Genomic DNA, 20,693 nt, shown 5'->3' with positions numbered 1-20,693 from the left:
TACAATTCAGAATATTGCTTTACCCTATCAATAACCTACTCCAATACAGATGAAGACTTTTGAATATTAATGTGCTGCTCTTTCAATTGGTGACTTGCTGATAGTCAGAGGCAACAGTGTAGGAACCATACTATTTAATAGTTACTTAACTTTTCCAACTATAGAACTATTACACCTCACTTTAGTAAGCATAGTTATAATTTAGGCGATAACATTTCATGATGGAATGCTAAGAAAGCAATACAGATTTACTTCTCTCTTATAATCTTCTAACTTTAAACATTTGGTTAGAGGTGAGACTGCCAGATCAATGGACAAGCAATCATGTTTTTCCCAAATCCATGTACATTTCATCTTATATAGGGATTACAAAACTGCAGCCACACATTCAAAACTAATTAAAATTTCATTACGTAAAATGAACTCGGGTAGCAGGGGATGACAATTATATTTCTAATATGGGAGAAGACCCGTTCATTTTTAGAAGAAATCTTAGATAGCTTTTCTTTGGCTGAAGTTCAACTTGGTTTGGATTCACTTGGAAGCTATTCCTTTTAAAACCAGCGCTTTGCCCAAACCCTGAGGACAGGGAATGAATGCCCTTTGATCGTAACTGTTCTGAAAACAAATCATTTAACTCAATAGAAATGTTTAGTGTGGAAATTGAATGATTAGCTAAGTAGAGTTACACCTGTTATGAAACACAGTAAGAGGCTGACTTCTGACTCAACAAGAATAATCCATTCATGAGAAGTTGAAGGACTTTTGGCCAAAAGGAGTGTCCTCATTTTACTTCCAATTCTTGTGCAAGTGGAAGAATAGTTCATTGATGTCTGAAAATGGACCGAAGGCATTTATTTCGGTTCTTACTGAATGACAATCGGCCAAACCCTCCACAGGATACGGTGAGTATTTCAACAAAACAAAACAGTAAAAATCCATGTAAGACAATTTGAGATACTGTTGATTTGTAGATTTTGGTCGTTGTGAATTGTAGACTCTCTGTGGACATCTGGCTGTTTCTAACCTGACAGACATTGCTGCTAAATAGAGAACTGCACCATTTTCCGATAGTTGTGGGAGTGGTGACTATACATTTCACTTGAGATCTAGTCTGAGAAAGATTAATGTCTGAGCTTGCCATTTCAATTCTTTCTCCCAGGATACCGCCAATGAACATGGTGCTGTGGGTGATGAGAATGTGGAACGGGGTAACTGGTCTTCGAAGACTGATTACCTGCTCTCAATGATTGGTAATGCAGTGGGTTTTGGGAATGTTTGGAGATTTCCTTACCTGGCTTACAAAAACGGAGGAGGTATGGTAGAGAAATTAAAAATATCGGAGAGTAAGAAAGGCAGAACTAAATGGATCGATTTGTTGACTTATCCTGAAAATTGTAGTTCAGTAAATAACAAATGTTTATTGCACTAAAAATGATATAGTAAATAATGCAGAGTTAAACAATTTCAATGTGAACTGGTAAATTCAATCCCACAGCTAACAAGTTTGACTACTATTTTCTTATGAAGAGAGAGATATGTCAAGGTAATAGTTTAAAATTAGCAATGTGATGCATCAAATATATGCTATTTATAAACCAAAGTAAATGGTTCATTTATTAATTTGCAATGTATTTTCAATTGATATTGTTTAGAATGCATGAGCCATCCACCTCAGATATATTTACTGCACAATGTGTGAAATCCTCAGAAGAGCAGGCTCCTCAGTCAGGCCCTGTGTTCAGGTTTGTACATTATCATCAAAACTGCTCAAATCAGGGCTCTTCACAACCCACACCATTGGATTGATGGAAACCAAGCGCAAATGTATAAGAAATGTCACAACATGACTGTGTAAAGTGACCTGAAAAGATATCTGATTGTGTTAGAGAGTGAAATTCACAAAACGGGAATTTGGACATTCGTAGAGATTTCAGGGTAAATTTTAATCCACCCCACACAGTGTAAGCATGGAGTTTCACTTGAAAATTGAAATCCTTTCCGCTATTTTCCAGGTGCATTCCTTATTCCCTATTCTGTCATGCTGGCCCTTGTTGGGATACCATTGTTTTTCTTGGAGTGTTCCTTTGGTCAGTTTGCCAGCCTTGGGCCTGTTGCAGTGTGGAGGGCTGTGCCTATGTTACAAGGTGAATGTTTATTTTATCGATACAGTCGCAGCAAATTCGGAAAAGTAATAGTGTTGATTTAATAAATAATAATAAACCTCCCTTATCTGACAAAGGTTAAAGCCAAGCTTGTGAAGTAATGTTGCACTCTGATCTGCCATACACGTTATTAGATGTGGTACATGCTGTCTATTGGTTTTTGGCTCATAGTTTGTCAGGTTTTTTTATAAAAATGATGAATTGAAACCCAGGATTCGGGACCTAACACAGCAGAGTGACATCACTGGTAAGGCATAAGTTCATTGGTTGATAATAGCTACTAACATGACTATTATTGGCTACTTTCAGGTTGAAGGTAAATAAGGGAAATATTTAAGGTTACAAATTAAAAGATCAGTTGGAATTTTTTGAAAAAAATCAAATTAAGAACTTTTTAAATAAAATCGAGATGCAGGGCTAGGCAATATCTTGTAACTGCATGAAATTGGAGTTGATGGACCCTACTGAGGAGCTGAAAATGTGTTGCTGGAAAAGCGCAGCAGGTCAGGCTGCATCCAAGGAGCAGGAGAATCGACGTTTCGGGCATGAGCCCTTCTTCAGGAATGAGAAGAGTGTGCCAAGCAGGCTAAGATAAAAGGTAGGGAGGAGGGACTTGGGGGAGGGGTGTTGGAAGTGCGATAGATGGAAGGAGGTTAAGGTGAGGGTGATAGGTTGGAGTGGGGTTGTGGCGGAGAGGTCAGGAAGAAGATTGCAGGTTAGGAAGGTGGTGCTGAGTTCGAGGGTTGGGACTGAGACAAGGTGGGGGAGGGGAAATGAGGAAACTGGAGAAATCTGAGTTCATCCCTTATGGTTGGAGGGTCCCTAGGCAGAAGATGAGGCACTCTTCCTCCAGTGTTGCTATGGTCTGATGATGGAGGAGTCCAAGGACCTGCATGTCCTTGGCGGAGTGGGAGGGGGAGTTGAAGTGTTGAGCCACGGGGTGGTTGGATTGGTTGGTCCGGGTGTCCCAGAGGTGTTCTCTGAAATGTTCCGCAAGTAGGCGGCCTGTCTCCCCAATATAGAGGAGGCCACATCGGGTGCAGCGGATGCAGCAAATGATGTGTGTGGAGGTGCAGGTGAATTTGTGGCAGATATGGAAGGATCCCTTGGGGCCTTGAAGGGAAGTAAGGGGGGAGGTGTAGGTGCAAGTTTTGCATTTCTTGCAGTTGCAGGGGAAAGTACTGGGAGTGGAGGTTGGGTTGGTGGGGGGTGTGGACCTGACAAGGGAGTCACGGAGGGAGTGGTCTTTTCGGAACGCTGATAGGGGAGGGGAGGGAAATATATCCCTGGTGGTGGGGTCCGTTTGGAGGTGGCGGAAATGATGACGGATGATATGAGGTTCAATGTGACCACATCTGTGACAAGTGTTGGTTTCTCTTGTGTATGACCTGTCCTTCTTTGTGTGTGGCTGCATCAAGCTGTGTGTAGCTCCTCAGTACACAAACACTAAATCTGACTATGTACTGAGGTTCTACTTGTCCCTGGTGTTGTGAAGGATGGGACTGGTCTTGTTGCTGCAGACTGCTCCAAGGAATTTGACTGTTCCATATCGCTTTTCCTTTGTGAAGAATTTCAAAACACTTTTCATCACAGGTCTATTAGGAAGAGGTCAGTATGTAGCATCCTCAAGACCCTGTTGGAAAAGGACAGGTTAGTCAGCAGACTGTCAAAGTCATTTCGCAGAATGCCTCATCGCCAGAATTTTCCAACAAGCACCATGACATCACTTGGCTCGTGGTGAGAAGGGCAGTACCTGTGAGATTCTTCACGTACGCCTGGATTGTCTGCGCCACTGCATGTTGCCTACAAATCGGTTTAAGGAGGGGGAGTTTGTGACTGTCTCACATCTCCTGCTGGAATATGCCTTTGCAAAGAGAGACTGGAGAGAGATGCCACAACTGTGTCACTCGCCCATCTCCACTGACTTGCAGCTGTCTGCACTGGACCCGCTGTTATAGGAGTCACCATTCTTCAGGCGCCATCTCATCACTGCTGGGCCCATTTCAATGCTGCCTCCAATACTGGGTAGACTGTTGGGCCCCACAACCAAGAGTTCCCACTCTGGGCCTCCCGTGATTCCAGCCAGGAGTCTCCTGCTCCGCTGATGCCTTGGTGACACCAGGTGTCCCCGCTCTGGGCCTACTGCGAGCCGGAGTGCCTCATTCCACTGACAGGCCAGTCTGCTGGTGTGCCAAGATTCCCACTCCAGCCACCGTCCTCCAATATGCCAGCACTGGCACCTTAAAGAGTCCATCACCTCCGTCTCCGATTGCTGGAGGAGCAGGGGAATGTCCTTGCTACCATCACTGCCACCTCCAATTACCGGAAGGCTGTCACCACTCCGTGTAAAGCCTGCTCTTGTTGCCTCTGACCAACCCACCAAAGAAACGAGAAATGAAAAGAAAAAAAATCAAGAGAGAGCAGAAATTAAAAGATTTTTAAAACGTAGATGGAAGTGGATGAGCTCTAGATAAGAGTCTGCATGCAGCCCTGCTACACTGTCGCCATCTTGGAAAATTGAGGGTTTGCAGAGCAAAAATGACCCTGACAAGAGTTATGTCCAGGCCTCCCAGCAGCAGTCAGGATATGGGTCAGAAAATAAATCAGGAGGTAGAAAAGGCATGTAAAAAATGATGCACAATTGCAGTAATCATGGGAGTCTTCAATATACAACTGGACGAGGAAAATCAGGTTGGTAGGGGATCCAATAAAAAAGGGATTTGCAGAATGTCTACGAGGTGATTTGTTCGAGCAACTTGTGATAGAGCCCTCCAGGGGACAGGCAATTCTGGATTTGGTGCTGTGTAATGAGGTAAACTCGATTAAGGAGCTTAAGGTGAATGATCCATCGGGGGCAGTGGCCATAATATGATAAAATTCACCCTTCAGTTTGAAATGGAAGAGCAGGAATCTGGTGTAAGATCTTTACAATTGAGTCAATGCAACCAGAAAGCCATGAGGGAGGGGCTGACCTGAGTTGATTGGAAGGGGACCATAACAGGGAGGACGGTAGAGCAGCAATAGCAGGAGTTTCTGGAGGTAGTTTGAGGGGCAAAACAGAAATTCATCCCAAGGAAGAAGAAACATAGTAAAGGGAGGATGAGGCAACCACGGCAGACAAGGGAAGTCAGGAATAGCATAAAATCAAAAGGAAAAGCATCCAATGTGGTGAAAATTAGTGGGAAGTCTGGAAATTTGGAGGCAGTTAAAAACTAGCAGAGGATACTTACAAAAGCAATAAGGGGGAAGAAGATGAAATCTGACGATAAGCAGATTGTAATATAAAAGAAGATTGCAAGAGTTGCTTTAGATGCATAAAAGGTCAGAAAGAGGTGAGAGTGGACATTGGACCATTAGAAAATGAGGCTGGGGAAGTAGTAATGGGGAACAAAGAAATGGTGAAGAAAGTGAATAGGGACTTTGCATCAGTCTTCACTGGTGGAAGGCACCATTAGTGTGCCAGGATGTCAAGAGTCAGGAGGCAGAGGTGAGTGTAGGGGCCATTCCTGTGGGGAAGGTGCTGGGGAAGCTGCAAGGTCTGTAGGTGAGTAATTCAGCTGGGTCAGATGGACTACACCCCAGAATCCTGAAGGTGATAGCTGAGGAGATTGTACAGGCATTGTTGGTGAACATTCAGGAATCACTGGAGTCAAGGAAGTTGCCAGACAACTGGAAAATGGTTAATGTAACATCCCTGTTTCGGAAGGTATGGAGGCAGAAGGGAGGAAACTATAAGCCGGTTAGTCTGACCTTGATCATTTATAAGATTTTACAGTCCATTATTAAGGATGAGATTGTGGAGGGTTTGGAAGTGCATGGTAAAGTAGGGCTGAGTTAGCACAGCTTCATCGAGGGTAGGTCATGTCTGACAAGTTTGTTAGAATTCTTTAAGGTGGTAATGAGCAGGTTAGACGAAGGAGAACCAATGGATGTGATCTATTTGAATTTCCAGAAGGCCTAAAATCAGGAGCCATGTATGAAGCTGCTAAATGGGATAAGAGCCGGTGGTGTTAGGGGCAAGGTCCTGACATGGTTAGATTAGTGTGGAAATAGGCCCTTTGGCCCAACAAGTCTACACTGACTCTCCAAACAGTAACCCATCCAGACATGGATAGAGGATTGGCTGACTGGCAGAGGGCAGAGATTAGGGATAAATCCACCAGTTCCACAAGGACTGTTGGGACCACAACATTATACATTAACAATCTGGACAAAGGGACTGGGGGCATCGTTGCTACGTTTGCAGTTGTCGCAAAGATTGGTAGAGGGACAGGAAGGGCTGAGGAAGTGGGAAGGCTGCAGAAGTACTTACAGTAGTGAGGAGAGTGGGCAAAGAAATGGCAGATGGAATACAGGATGGGAAATTGTGAGAGTTATGCAATTTGGTAAGAAGAATAGAAACAAAGACTATTTTCAAATTGGGGAAAGGCTTTGGAAAACCGAAACATAAAAGGTAGGAGTTTAGGATTCCCTTAAAGTTAACATGCAGGTTCAGTTGGCAGGTAGGAAGGCAAATACAGCGTTAACATTCATTTCAAGAGGGTTAGGATATAAGAGCAGAGATGTGCTACTGAGGTTCTATAAGGCTCTGGTCAGACGGCATTTGAAATATATGAAAATGTTTGGACCCCATGTCTCAGAGAGGATGTTCTGGCCTTGGAGGGGTCCAGAGTAGGTTTACAAGAATGATCCCAGGGATGAAGGGATTGTCAAATGAGGAACAGTTAAGGGCTCAAAGGAGCCTAGGAGGATTTACAGAATAATGACATTTACAGAATAATGAAATTTACAGAATAATGAAATTTACAGAATAATGAATGGTCTGAATAGAGTAAACCTGGAGAAGATGTTTCCACTAGTAGGAGAGACTGGGACATGAGGGAACAACCTCAAGCTGAAGGGACAACTCATCAGAACTGAGATAAAGCGGAATGTCCACAGCCAGAGGGTGGTGACTCTGTGGAACTCATTGATGCAGCAGGTTGTGAAGGCCAAGTCATTGAGTATACTCAAGACAGAGATAGATAGGTTCTTGGTGGTAAGGGGTGCAAGAGTTATGGGGAGAACTCAAGAGAATGAGGTTCAAAAATATATCAGCCATGACTGAATGGCAGAGCAGACTCAGTGGGATGAATGGCCTAATTCTGCTCCTATAGCTTATGACCTTATGGCCTAAGACTGGGCATGTGTGATTATCACCACTCACAATGATAATGGTGTCCTAAAGAATTAGTGAGAGGGCATAAAAAGGTGAAGACAAGGAGCATCATTCTTGTAATCTAGACAAAGAATTGTAACATAATTAACATTTCCTGTTTAATACAAAAAGCCTTTGAAATCTTTACTGTTGGACACTGAATGTTGAAGCAGCCAACATAATCGATTAAACAAAACTGATATTTCCCCAAAGGTGTGGTCAGCCATGGCAGTCTCCCTGTTCTGTCCTGTGCTCACTGAAAGAAAATCCAATTTGGTTGAATGACCAGCTAAATGCGTGTCAAATACATTATTTTAAATCAATAATTCACAAACCAGACTCCCCTGTTCTTTCTTCTGTTTTCAGGTGTGGGGATTGCTATGATGCTTCTGATTACAATGTCCAACATTTCGTACAACTGCATCGTTGGCTACAGTCTATACTACCTGTTTGCTTCCTTCCAATCACCCCTACCATGGGCAGACTGCTTCAGTTGGTGGGGAGCAGATGAAACATGCAGCAGGACCCCCAAAGGTACAGTGTTAGCTTCTACTGGGGAAAGTGTACACACTGACTGTTCATTGTTCATTCTGTCAGTCTGAGTGAGGGAGAGAGATGAACAATAGTTTCAGTGACCATCCTCATTGTGGCCATACAGCAGAAAGACTCGGATAGAAAGCAGCAGCAGGAATCATGGCACTGAGTCACTGGAATAGCAGGACAGTCAGTCAGAAATAAATAGTGAAACATCAGAATTTAACAGTCTTTCACATGTCTCACGTTTACTTTCACCTTGTCAATAAGTCTGTGTTGTGTTCTTTCTGACTGCGTTCATTGTTTGTATCTCTCTCCATCCCTGTATTGTGTCTCACACTGACTCCCTTCTCTGTCTATTACTGTGTTTTTTGCAGCTATCATTTTCTTAACTTATTCTCTTTCTCTGAGTTTTTCCAAATGTCGATCATCTCACATATATTTCTTACACAGTCTGACTCTAAGACACACAGAGTTTTTGTTGCAATTATTTAAATGTCTCATCTCTTTAATTTCATCTCATCTTCCACAATAACACTATTTAACTCAGGATGTCTCATGTCACTATCAAAGGTTCATGTTGTGTGAATTGACAAAACTTAATGTGAAATCTTGATGTGAGTCAAGTTGAAATTTCTGAAACAGAGGACAAAATACTTCAGCTTTGAAAGAAAATCTACTTTTAAATAAACTGGGATTGTGGGTGTTCCCCTGACCATACTGTACAGACTGGGGCTGTGGGTGATCCTGGACATCAACTACAGTCTGCACAATATGGTGATAAATCACCCACAGTCCCAGTCTGTACAATACAGACAGGGGTCACCCACAGTCCCAGACTGTACAATACTGTCAGGGATCACCCTCAGTCCCAGTCTGTACAATACAGTCAGGGATCACCCACAGTCCCAGTCTGTACAATACAGTCAGGGATCACCCACAGTCCTAGTCTATACCATACAGTCAGGGATTCACCTACAGTCCCAGTCTGTACAATACTGTCAGGGATACACCTGCAGTCCCAGCTTGTACAATACAGTCAGAGATCATCCACAATCCCAGTCTGTACAATACAGTCAGGGATCACCCACAGTCCCAGTCTGTACAATACTGTCAGGGATCATCCACAGTGCCAGTCTGTACAATACAGTCAGGGATCACCCACAGTCCTAGTCTATACCATACAGTCAGGGATTCACCTACAGTCCCAGTCTGTACAATACTGTCAGGGATACACCTGCAGTCCCAGCTTGTACAATACAGTCAGAGATCATCCACAATCCCAGTCTGTACAATACAGTCAGGGATACACCCACAGTCCTAGTCTGTACAATACGGTCAGGGATCCCCCACAGTCCCAGTCTGTACAATACAGTCAGGGATCACTCACAGTCCCAGTCTGTACAATACAGTCAGGAATCACCCACAGTCCCAGAGTGTACAATACTGTCAGGGATCATCCACAGTGCCAGTCTGTACAATACAGTCAGGGATCACTCACAGTCCCAGAGTGTACAATACTGTCAGGGATCATCCACAGTGCCAGTCTGTACAATACAGTCAGGGATCACCCACAGTCCCAGAGTGTACAATACTGTCAGGGATCATCCACACTGCCAGTCTGTACAATACAGTCCGGGATCATCCACACTGCCAGTCTGTACAATACAGTCAGGGATCACCCACAGTCCCAGAGTGTACAAAACTGTCAGGGATCATCCACACTGCCAGTCTGTACAATACAGTCAGGGATCATCCACAGTGCCAGTCCGTACAATACAGTCAGGGATCACCCACAGTCCCAGCCTATATAATACAGTCAGGGATCACCCACAGTCCCAGCCTGTATAATACAGTCAGGGATACACCCACAGTCGCAGCCTGTACAATACAGTCAGGGATCACCCACAGTCCCAGTCTGTACAATATACTCAGGGATCACCCATAGTCCCAGTCTGTGCAATACGGCCAAGAATCACCCACAATACCAGCCTGGATAATACAGTCAGGGATCACCCACAGTCCCAGTCTGTACAATACAATCAGGGATCACTCACAGTCCCAGAGTGGACAATACTGTCAGGGATCATCCACAGTGCCAGAGTGTACAATACAGTCAGGGATCACCAACAGTCCCAGTCTGTACAATACTGTCAGGGATCACCCACAGTCCCAGTCTGTACAATATTGTCAGGGATCACCGACAGTCCCAGAGTGTACAATGCAGTCAGGGATCATCCACAGTCCTGTATTTTTGCATTGAAGAGCTTCATATCTTTATTCCAAAAAAAAACTCTCGAAATTTTAGGACATTTCCATTATCCAATATTCCAGAAGAATAGAACTCAGTTTTTCTCTGCCTCAGACGAAGTGATGGAAGCTGGTACAATTAAAACATTTAAAAGTTAGCTGGATGTGTATATGAATGTGAAGGGTTGAGATGGATACGGGCCAAATGTTGGCAAATCGGACTAGATTAATTTCGGATATGTTTTTTAGCATGGACAAGTTGGACTGAAAGGTCTGTTCCTGTGCTGTACATCTCTCTGACTCGATGACTCTTGATGTTATTTGTTCCATTTAGTATTTCAAAATCCGTGACGAAGTCATCTTTTTAGTTTTTAATTTATAAAGAATAGAATCATTGTCTGTCTAATACCATACAGTTAGGGACATCTATCAACACCCAGAAGACATGGATTTTCCATTATACACCCACAGAATTCAGTGATGGAAGTCCTTATCTCCATAGGCTAGGACTCATTCAAGTCGCGATCAATTTCCACATCTTCTACTTCAGAATTTGGAATGTTACATCTTGCCAAAAATAATTCAGATATGAAGAAGTTATTTTTGAGCTAAAATTACAATGTAATTTTTGAAAACAGTTGTTTCATCTTATCCTTGAGATTTATGTTATTTGAAATTTCATTTTTACATTGCTAGTTTCTGAAAGTGAATTGATAAGAGTACATTCAACAATGTGGTTCATCTGGGCTCAGAGTAATTATGGATGTCTGTAAGATCATAAGACCATAAGATATAGGAGCAGAATTAAGCCAATTGTCCTATCAGGTATGCTCCACTATTCGATCATCACTGATATGTTTCTCAAACTCATTCTTCTGCCTTCTCCCTGTAATGCTTGATCACCTTACCAATTAAGAACTATTTTATCTCTGCCTTAAATTCACCCAATGACTTGGCCTCCACAGCCCTCTGTAGCAATGAGTTCCATAGATTCATCACTCTCTGGCTGAAGAAATTTCTCCTCACCTCAGTTCAAAAGGGTTATCCCTCCACTCTGAGACTGTGCCCTAGGATCCTGGCCTCTCCTATGCATGGAAACAACTTCTCCACATCTACTCTATCCAGGCCTGTCAGTATTCTTCAAATTTCACTGAGATACACCCTCAAGGAAAGACACAGAGTCCTCAACTGCTCATCATGTGATAAGCCCTTCATCCCCAGGATCATTCTTGTAAACCTCCTCTGAATCTCTTCCAATGCCAGCACATCCTTCCTTAGATACAGGGCACAAAACAGCTCACAATATTCCAAATGAGGCCTGACCAAAGCTTTACACAGACTCTACAGTACATCCCTGTTCTTGAATTCTAGCTCTCTTGAAGTGAGTTGCATTTGCCTTCATAACTGCCAATGAAACTTGCATGTTAACCTTAAGGGAATCCTGAACCAAGACACTCAAGACCATGTGTACTTCAGATTTCTGAAGCCTTTCCCCATTTAGAAAATAGTCTATGCTTCTATTCTTCCGACCAAAGTGCACTTCCTCACACTTTTCCACATTGTATTCCATCTGCCACTTCTTTGCCCACTCTCTTAATCTCTGTAAGCCTTCTATAACCTCCTCACTTCCTCACCACTACCTGTCCCTTCACTTAGCTTGTCTCATCTGCAAACTTAGCAACAATGCCCTTAGCTCCTTCATCCAGATTGTTAATGTATAATGTGAAGGTCCCAACACTGATACCTGCAGAACTCCACTAGTCACCGGCTGCAATACCCAAAAAAGCCCCTTTATCACCACTCTCTATCTTCTGCCAGGCAGCCAATCCTCTATCCATGCCAGTACTATGCCCCAAATGCCATGTGCTCTTATCTTATTTAACAGCATCCTGCTTCAGTCACCAATCAGCTCAAAGGCTTTTAAAATTAAATGCATCATAAACAAAATATAAATGCATTCTTTTTGTGTGTAACCACAGCTAGAGAAGGAGATCTTCTTTATGAAAATCCTCCACCTCACTAAGAAAGCTTCAGTACAATCAATAATTAACAATCTGCTCTGAAAACCCTGCACATGGCTTCACAGCTGTGACACCCTGCCCCTAACTTCCTCTGGAAATGTGATATCACCCCCAGTTCTCTGCCGATATGAAACTTGACCCCACCCTCCCATTCACTGTTACCATTGGACTCCATCCCCCTCCACCAATGTTGTTGCTACTGGAACCGACCAACAAGACTGCTCCCTTCCCCCAAAAAATTCTCCTATCATCCTCAAGTTACCCTCAACACTGGACTATTTAGCAAACTCCATTGGTATCCTGCACCATGGCATCGTACCCACTTGGCACCCTACACCTCCTCAGCTGGCACCTTATCCACCTGGCAAACTGTCACCCTGCTCCTATCCACATGGAATTTTACATAGCTCTCGATTTGCATATCTGCACCCTACCTACATGCACCCTATTTAGCTGGCACCCTTTTCCTATCAGTTTAGCACCTTCCCTTCCCTGCACCCTAACACACATTTATGTTATGAACTTCCTGTTTGACAGCAGCTGTCAGGAACATTAAAATGTGAGAAGACAGCAGTTGTGAAAAGGGGTTTTGCTTTCCCCTGGCAGGCTCTGTGCTGTGAAAGCACTGTCAGATTGAAAATGTGGCTCCCCATTTCTGAGAGAGCCCTGAGTTGAATCTACCGCTCAGAACTGTGGAGCTCCATTCATTCATTTTGTAAAACAAGGAGTGGTGTAGCAAGGTATGTGAGACTCTCCTTCCCTGGATAATCCAGCCCATTATAATCCTTAAAGTCTTCTCCAATAACTACTAGTGAATACTTTTGAAGTAACTTTTTATATACAGTACCATTTTAATTTGGTTTTCTAATTACTTTTATGCAGACTTTTATCCAACAAGAGATTAAGCAGATTGAACACCAGAGCAGGACTGTGCTGAGAGTGAGTGCACGGACTGTACCTCTGTGTTCTGATCTATGCATAACCTTACCCATGTAATCAAAAGGATTAACTAATTCAGTCAGAGTGAAACAGTGACCCTGGTTATATTGAAATGGAATGCAAAATTGATGTATAATACTGAAACATATTTTCCAGAGACTCTCTGCAATCTCACTCTGACTGATGGATATTTTGAAATCGTTAATATAACACAGCTGCAGGAAAACAATGGATCTTGTCCAAATGGATCAGAAATCTCCAATCCTCACCAGGGCCCGAGTGAGCAATACTGGGAGTAAGTACCTTGCTGCAGATAGCTGCACCAATAACCTATACAGCTGGGCCAGTAACCCCTCTTGGGTTGGTTAGTTTGTTTATATGTGTTTAATGAGAGAGAAGCTGTTTCATTTTGATTGAGGTATTATTTACATTGCACACTTGTTACAAAATGGCATCATGGAAAGGAAACTTTTACTATTTAATATTCCTCTGGTTTCTAAGCATTGTAACTTTGACAATATTTATAAAGCAAAACACTTTTCTTTGTTTTCTTGCTCTTCAAGGATAATATTCATGACCAGAATTCTTAAACATGAAATGGTTAGAATCATGTGTGACTGATGTTCATTTCTCTGCTTTTAATTGTAATAAGTTATTATTTTAACACACAGTCCTGGGACTGGATTTAGATTAACTGTCTGGAGGTAGATACCATGTGTAGGAAGATGAAGGAGCTGAATTCATTGGAAGACATAGTGACTAAACCAGATAGGTTTCACAGTGCATTGTGAAGCAGTCAGTGAAACATTGTCAGAAACAGCTCTGCAGGGAATCTCCGAGTAAAAAGTGAGGTCTGCAGATGCTGGAGATCACAGCAGAAAATGTGTTGCTGGTTAAAGCACAGCAGGTCAGGCAGCATCCTGTTCCATGGATGCTGCCTGACCTGCTGTGCTTTAACCAGCAACACATTTTCAGCTGCAGGGAATCTCATCAACTTGTTTGAACAAAGCTTTACATTGAAAAATATCAATACACACGAGGAAAAAAATGTCATACAGAATATCAAACTTCACATTTATTTCTGAGTGCAAGAATCAAAGCTTCTATAAATCAAAAATTAATTTAGATATTACACAACTCTGTTTGTTAAATACATTGATGCACTATGTCTAAAAACATCTGTGTGTAATGAAGAGTGTCCTAACTTACTACATGTTTTTGTTCTTATTTTCTGTAGTAAAGCAGTTTTACGCCGTTCCAGTTCAATGGATGAGACTGGGGAGGTAATCTGGTATTTAGCCCTCTGTCTGCTTCTTGCCTGGCTAATAGTTGGGGCAGCATTATCAAAAGGAATCAAATCTCAGGAAAGGTAAATGATTGGTGATAAATAGAGTTAAAACTCGTGACAAAGTAACAGTAAAGCTAGAAACGATAAATAATTTGTGAAGTGTCTGGTTTATCTCCCAGGTGATGTTAACAGTGTCTCTATGGGAAATGGGAGATTCATAATTCATCAACACTTCAGGCCTGAGGGAGATCTGAAGAACGTTCTCCTGAGGGAAAGAACAGCAACTTCCCCAAACCCCTGCAATGTGTCCCTCATTCTAAGGGTTCACTCACTGACACTGGAATTCTGGGTGAATTTCCAATTGCTGTGGAAGGCTGAGGAAGGATTGGGGGTTGGGGGGGGGAGTGGGGGAGGGGGGTGTGGTGGCGGTGATGGGGAAGGATAGGATCAGGGTTTTATTTGAGTGAAATGAGATTTGTCTGGACATGAGAATGGGACTGAGACCTGAGGAACAATCATTAGGTGAAAACAATAAAATGCTGGTAATGCTCAACAGCTTGTGAAGCACCTGTCAAGACAAACCGAGCTAATCTTTCACTTCCATGGACTTTCATCTGACCGAGAGAAATAAATAACAGTTTAAGAGGTTTCTTAAGACAATGGACATGGGGAATATGGTTCGGTGAGTAAAAGGAAGATTCTGTGATAGGTTGGAGGACAACAGAGGTTAACTAACAAAGCTCTGACCTTCATCCCCGTTGTATTGTTGGATAGGTTCCAAACCAAAGAGCAAATGTAATTTTAAGGCTGTTAGAAGAATCACAACATGTGACATTCCAGTGTAATGTGCCTTTAGTAGTTATTAATGTTGAAGGAATATGTTGTAACAGCTGTGTAGCAGTTACTGTGGGTGGAATCTGTTAGTGACATGAGCAGCCTGTGCTAAGGTGAGATTTAATGCAGAATCAGGTGAGAAATCTCATAAGGTCCAACTTGACGTCAGGAACAACTTGCTGTGTCTTTTATGTACCTACCCAGTGAGGAAGTGAGCTTCTTGGGTAAGAATGACCTTTAACTGATTCTTTTCATTGTGTAATTTCTGTTATTATGTCTGAAGACGTGTGTCCCCTTAAGAAGGGTTCGAGATCGGTCAAAGGAATCGACAAATGCGGTCTATTCAAAAAACAAGGGTCATTAGTTGATTCAGTTAAGGTACCTTGATGCAATTCTATCCAGCAACACAGAGATTGAAGCTTCTGTGTTCTGGGGAAAAGTTGCGCAATTACATTTGAAAATTACACATTATTTACATGTTTTTAAAGAAATAGTACAGTCTTAATTACAAGAAAGACCAATCACATATGATTTACAGCGAATTAATCTAATGATATTTTCTGGGAAAGGGTTCTTAACTACAAAAAAATGTCCAATCAATTGTAATATGGTGATATGATTGAAGACAGGCTAATCCAATGGTATTTCCTTTAAGAAGGATATCTAATTTACGTAAATTGTCATGCCATGTATTAGTTCAACGTTTGTTCAAATGGTCAATTAATGTATCAGTGTTTATCTTATGAAAACTCTATTGTCCTCATCTTTCAACTGCAAGTTAATTCTGCAAATCAGCAGTATGTTCAGCAGTATGATTCACAGGCCATTTTATAGTATTCTTTTAAATCGAGAAACCATTTTGTTGTAATAAAAATCTTCATATTTTGTTGCCTAAATTCAAATTTTAGATCCTCATGTCTATAGGTTTAGCAGTGTTTAAATAAGCACATTATAACAAGGTATCACAAAACAAAGTCTCAACATGCAAACCCTGTGAACTAGATGAAAACGCAATCCTTGCGTACATCTTCCATGTTACTATTCCTCTTCAGTTTGTCATCTGTTCCCTTCGATGCATTGATGAGAATCCATTTAATTTGCCATTTGGTTGGATAATATTGTCTTTATTCCAAGGTGAATGATGTATAAAAGTAGGCAAAGCTTGCTACAAAGGTACAGCAGCTACTGTTTTGGTCTCCTTAGTTAGGGGGTATATTTGTATTGGAGAAAGTTCAGTGAACCTTTGTATTAATTCTTTTGAAAATATAAGTTTGAGCCTGTACTCACAGGAATTTAGGAGACCGAGAAATGATCTTCAAAGATTTCGAATGGTCTTAGAAAGCTTGACCTTCTCAGAGAATCTCGAACAGGGAGCACAGTTACAAAATAAGGTTCTCCAAATGAGATAGAGATGAAGTGGAATTTTTAATCTTTCAGATAGTCTTCCTCCGAAAGCAGTAGAGGTCAGATCATTGAATATATGCAAGGCAGAGTTTGACAAATTGTTGATGTACAAGAGAGTCAAAGGTTCTGGAGAGGGCAAGTGTCAGGGTGATCAGGCAGAATCTTATTGCATGGTGGGGCCACATGGCCTTGTACTGCTTCAAGGTTTTATTTTCTTCTGTTGTACCAGTAATACAGGAAAATCTAACAAGGTGCTCTCCATGCTCAGGTGGTTTATTTCACTGCGACAGTCCCTTACGTGGTTCTGACCATACTCCTGATCCGAGGGGTTACCCTGGAGGGAGCTTCTAAAGGAATTGAATTCTACATCGGAAGCCAGTCAGACTTCTCCAGACTGGCTGATGCTGAGGTAAATACAGCAATATGAATGATTGAGTCTCATTAGTATTTTTAGTTGAATCGATTCGTGCCTCAGCACATTTACTTTGTTAGCTTGTCATCATTGATTTAAACTGAAAATGTGTTGCTGAAAAAGCGCAGCAGGTCAGGCAGCATCCAAGGAGCAGGAGAATCGACATTCCTGAAGAAGGGCTCATGCCCGAATCGTCGATTCTCCTGCTCGTTGGATGCTGCCTGACCTGCTGCACTTTTCCAGCAACACATTTTCAGCTCTGATCTGCAGCATCTGCAGTCCTCACTTTCATCATTGATTTAAAATCAGTGTATTGCTTTTGAGTCCTTAATTCAATTCTTGGAAATTTTTAACAAAGCTTGTGATGAATTCAAAGAGTCAGTTTAAGGTCTATATCATCCTGCCATTAACAGGAAAGAAGGTCAGGGCATCAGCTATGATGGACGAGAGGATCGAAATTGATGAGGAATTATGATAGGGATTGGGATGCAATAGAATTCTTCCTTCATGCCTCCTCCTTTCTGAAATCTTGGAAATGATTCAGGAGTTTCAGGTGAAATACCTCATTGACCTACAAAGCAAATACTGACCCACATTTTGCTGTATCAGGGCAATAGAAAGAGCCACTCTTGATGAGCCTTGTCCTTATCCATTCTATGTCAATGATATTTGGTGCTGCAAGTACCTGGAAGTGGGAGATGGAAATGAAAGAACATTGTCTATATCTGAAATCTACATTGGAGTGAACATTGGAAAGCAACTGATTATATCTTGAACCAGTCAGATTATCGTACTTGGAATATAACAGTGCAAGGACTGAGACAGAAAAGGAAGTGTAAGTTTGAGTGGGTGACTTCCAAGCTGTGATTCCATTCTTCCAGTAGGTAGTTTAAGTGCCAGAAATTGTGACTGGCAGTAAGTAAATGCTTGGCATGTCATTAAAAGGCTATTTCAATGTCATGTTTCTTGAAACAAATCTCCGAGGTGATTCAGTCAACAGCATAAGGACAGAAACATCATGGAGCCCAGTGAATGCAAATAGGCAGACTAGGCAATACCACATTTGTGAAGCTGACAGTGTCCTCATGCATACTGGATAATGATGGCTGGAATTTTGTATTCAGTCCAAAGATACAGCAGTCTTTGTGAATAGACAATGGTGAACACTATTTATTGCTTAATTTTTCTGACAGGAATTGGATTTTGATTTCCATTTAAATCATTTAACCATTGTTTACATAATCCTAGAAATTACAGTGTAATTTTACTGGTTCCTGTTGATATTAAGCTACTGTGATATTATTACAATATGAAAGTGATCATTATTTATGGTAAAAGGTGTTCTTTGTTGTTACTTTCACGAAAAGAATGGAATTAACTATGGTCAGTACAATACTGCAAGTGAGTCAGTCACTGAAAACCATGGCTGGTGAAAGAGTATACAGTCACGTCTTCGATAGTGCAATAGTCACGTTCCGTGTGACCCTGCGCTATGCAAGAATCACGCAATACAAGGAGCACTTACAGTGTTGCCGATGTAATCATGTTCTAGCCAACATACTTTTTGAATTTTTGCACTTTAGAAAAGCATCCCCAATCGTCAATCACGGTACAGGTAATTTGTGTTAATGAAACGTTCATTATACCAGAAAGACCTGTGTCAGATATCCCAGAGGAAATTTAACTGTAGTGATGACTGTAGTGATGACTGTTCTGTTTAAGAAGAGTTACTGTTGACCAGAGGGAGCTACTTTGCTCAGTTCACCATGGATTAACCACACGAGTTCTCATTACCTTCACATTAATGTCGTTTATCTGTTGTACATGTTTGTGTTTCATTTCCCTCCAGACATCTATTCTATTTTGTATTTACCAGGTCTGGAAAGATGCTGCGACTCAAATTTTCTTTTCTATCTCAGTGGGTTGGGGCACTTTAGTAGCATTGTCGTCTTACAACAAGTTCCACAATAACTGCTACAGAGATACCATCATTGTCTGTGTTGTTAATTGTGCTACGAGTGTGTTTGCTGGATTTGTCATCTTCTCCATCCTGGGACACATGGCTCACATACAAGATAAGCCCGTTTCAGAGGTTGCCCAGTCAGGTAAACTAGAGCTGCTAAAATTGTCAAGGGTCAGACAGCTTTAATGTTCTCTCTGAAGTGATTCAACCCAACATTCCAGTGATTCTAGTGTCCAGACACAATAATCAATCCTCAGATCCAAACTGATAGCCAGGCTCTGAAGACACATTGCCATGATGTTTGGTTTATACTGGACAGGGATTGGAGCTGAATAATGCAATGGTATGCCCGGGGTTGAACCCTAGCTCTTAAAAGTGAGCTTTTGAAATAATCACAGAATAGTAAATTTCAAAAGCACTCAGTTAACATTATAATCCGCTGTAAGATTTGCTATTTACCTTAGAATTACATTTCATATGAGCCACATTTTATATTTAAGAAGTAAATTTTGAATGAATTCCATAATATTGTGCTTTTAGGTGAATCAGAGACAGTTTTTATTTATTGACGATTAGTAACTGATCATATTATGTGCTCAAATATTCAATTTGACAGTGGTACATTTTAAAAAATGTTTAATATGAAGAGCAAGAAACATGGAAATGTTCTGTGCTAAGCCACTTGTATCGGTTGATGATGCTGTGATAAGTAATTAATGACCAGGTAAAGTTACAATAAAACACAGTTCACACATTCTGATTACTCCAATAGTCTGAGCACTGAGTGGTTTGACAGCCTGAACTGAGGCAGGAACATAGGAACAGGGGTAGGCCACTCAGTCTGAGTAGTTTGCCTCACTACTCCATGTAATAATGAAGGATCAAACATTTCAATGTTTTTTACTCATTCCATTCCCTGACCTTGTACACCACTGAGAATCAGAAATATAATAATCTCAATCTTAAATCTACTCAAATCTTGACCTCCACAGCCCTCTGTGCTGGACAATTCCAATGTTTCACAACACTCTGAATAAACTAATTTCTTGTCAGCTTGGCCCTCAGTGGCATCCCCCTTAGTTTTAAATTATGGCCGCTGGTTTTAGATTCTGCAGACAGAGGAAATATCTTACCTGCAGCTACTCTGTTGTTCTCTTTAACTACGTTGTAAGTTTCATTCTACGAAACTCTAGAGAGTAAGGCCCAGTTTTCCCAATCTTTCTTCATCGGACAGTTCTACCATTCCAGGAGCAAGTCTGCTGAACATTTGTTGCACTCCCTCTATGCAATGACATCTTTCCTGAGAAAAAAATGACCAAACTGTGCACAGTTTCCAGGTGTGGCCTAACCAAGCTGCTATACAACTGAAACAAGACTTCACTATCCCTGTACTCAAATCCTCTTGCAATAAAGGATGACATTCCATGAGGCTTCCTAATAGCTTGCTGCACACACATGTTAACCCTCAGTGACTTAGCACCAAGAGACTGAGGTCTCTTTGTACAACTACACTTTACAATCCCTAACCATTTAAGAACACTCTAAATTATCCGTTCAATTATTTCTCCCCATTCTCTACTCTCCAACATTATTCCCTGTTTTAAAATGCCAGTTTCACCAATATATTAGAGAGATTCTTTTTTTGCTTAGATTGCAAATGTCACTCTGAACTCAGTGTTCACTGCT

At 41.6% G+C, this 20,693-nt stretch overlaps 1 protein-coding gene across 1 annotated transcript in view; it reads left to right on the top strand.

The window, feature by feature from the left end:
- The first annotated feature begins 839 nt into the window (after nucleotides 1-839).
- LOC132819984 (sodium- and chloride-dependent neutral and basic amino acid transporter B(0+)-like) overlaps nucleotides 840-20,693 on the top strand; it is a 60,118-nt gene continuing 40,264 nt past the window's right edge. Inside the window, exons 1-9 of the mRNA XM_060831918.1 lie at nucleotides 840-905; nucleotides 1,163-1,316; nucleotides 2,016-2,147; nucleotides 7,729-7,896; nucleotides 13,263-13,401; nucleotides 14,344-14,475; nucleotides 15,532-15,565; nucleotides 16,901-17,041; nucleotides 18,921-19,149. Coding sequence (XP_060687901.1) covers nucleotides 840-905; nucleotides 1,163-1,316; nucleotides 2,016-2,147; nucleotides 7,729-7,896; nucleotides 13,263-13,401; nucleotides 14,344-14,475; nucleotides 15,532-15,565; nucleotides 16,901-17,041; nucleotides 18,921-19,149 — 1,195 coding nt within the window. The remainder of the gene's footprint in view (nucleotides 906-1,162; nucleotides 1,317-2,015; nucleotides 2,148-7,728; nucleotides 7,897-13,262; nucleotides 13,402-14,343; nucleotides 14,476-15,531; nucleotides 15,566-16,900; nucleotides 17,042-18,920; nucleotides 19,150-20,693) is intronic.

This window comes from Hemiscyllium ocellatum, chromosome 11 (assembly GCF_020745735.1).
Source record: "Hemiscyllium ocellatum isolate sHemOce1 chromosome 11, sHemOce1.pat.X.cur, whole genome shotgun sequence".
NCBI classification, from domain to species: Eukaryota; Metazoa; Chordata; class Chondrichthyes; order Orectolobiformes; family Hemiscylliidae; genus Hemiscyllium; species Hemiscyllium ocellatum.
Note: the sequence above shows the minus strand (reverse complement) of the source record. Positions and strands in the feature narration are given on the sequence as shown.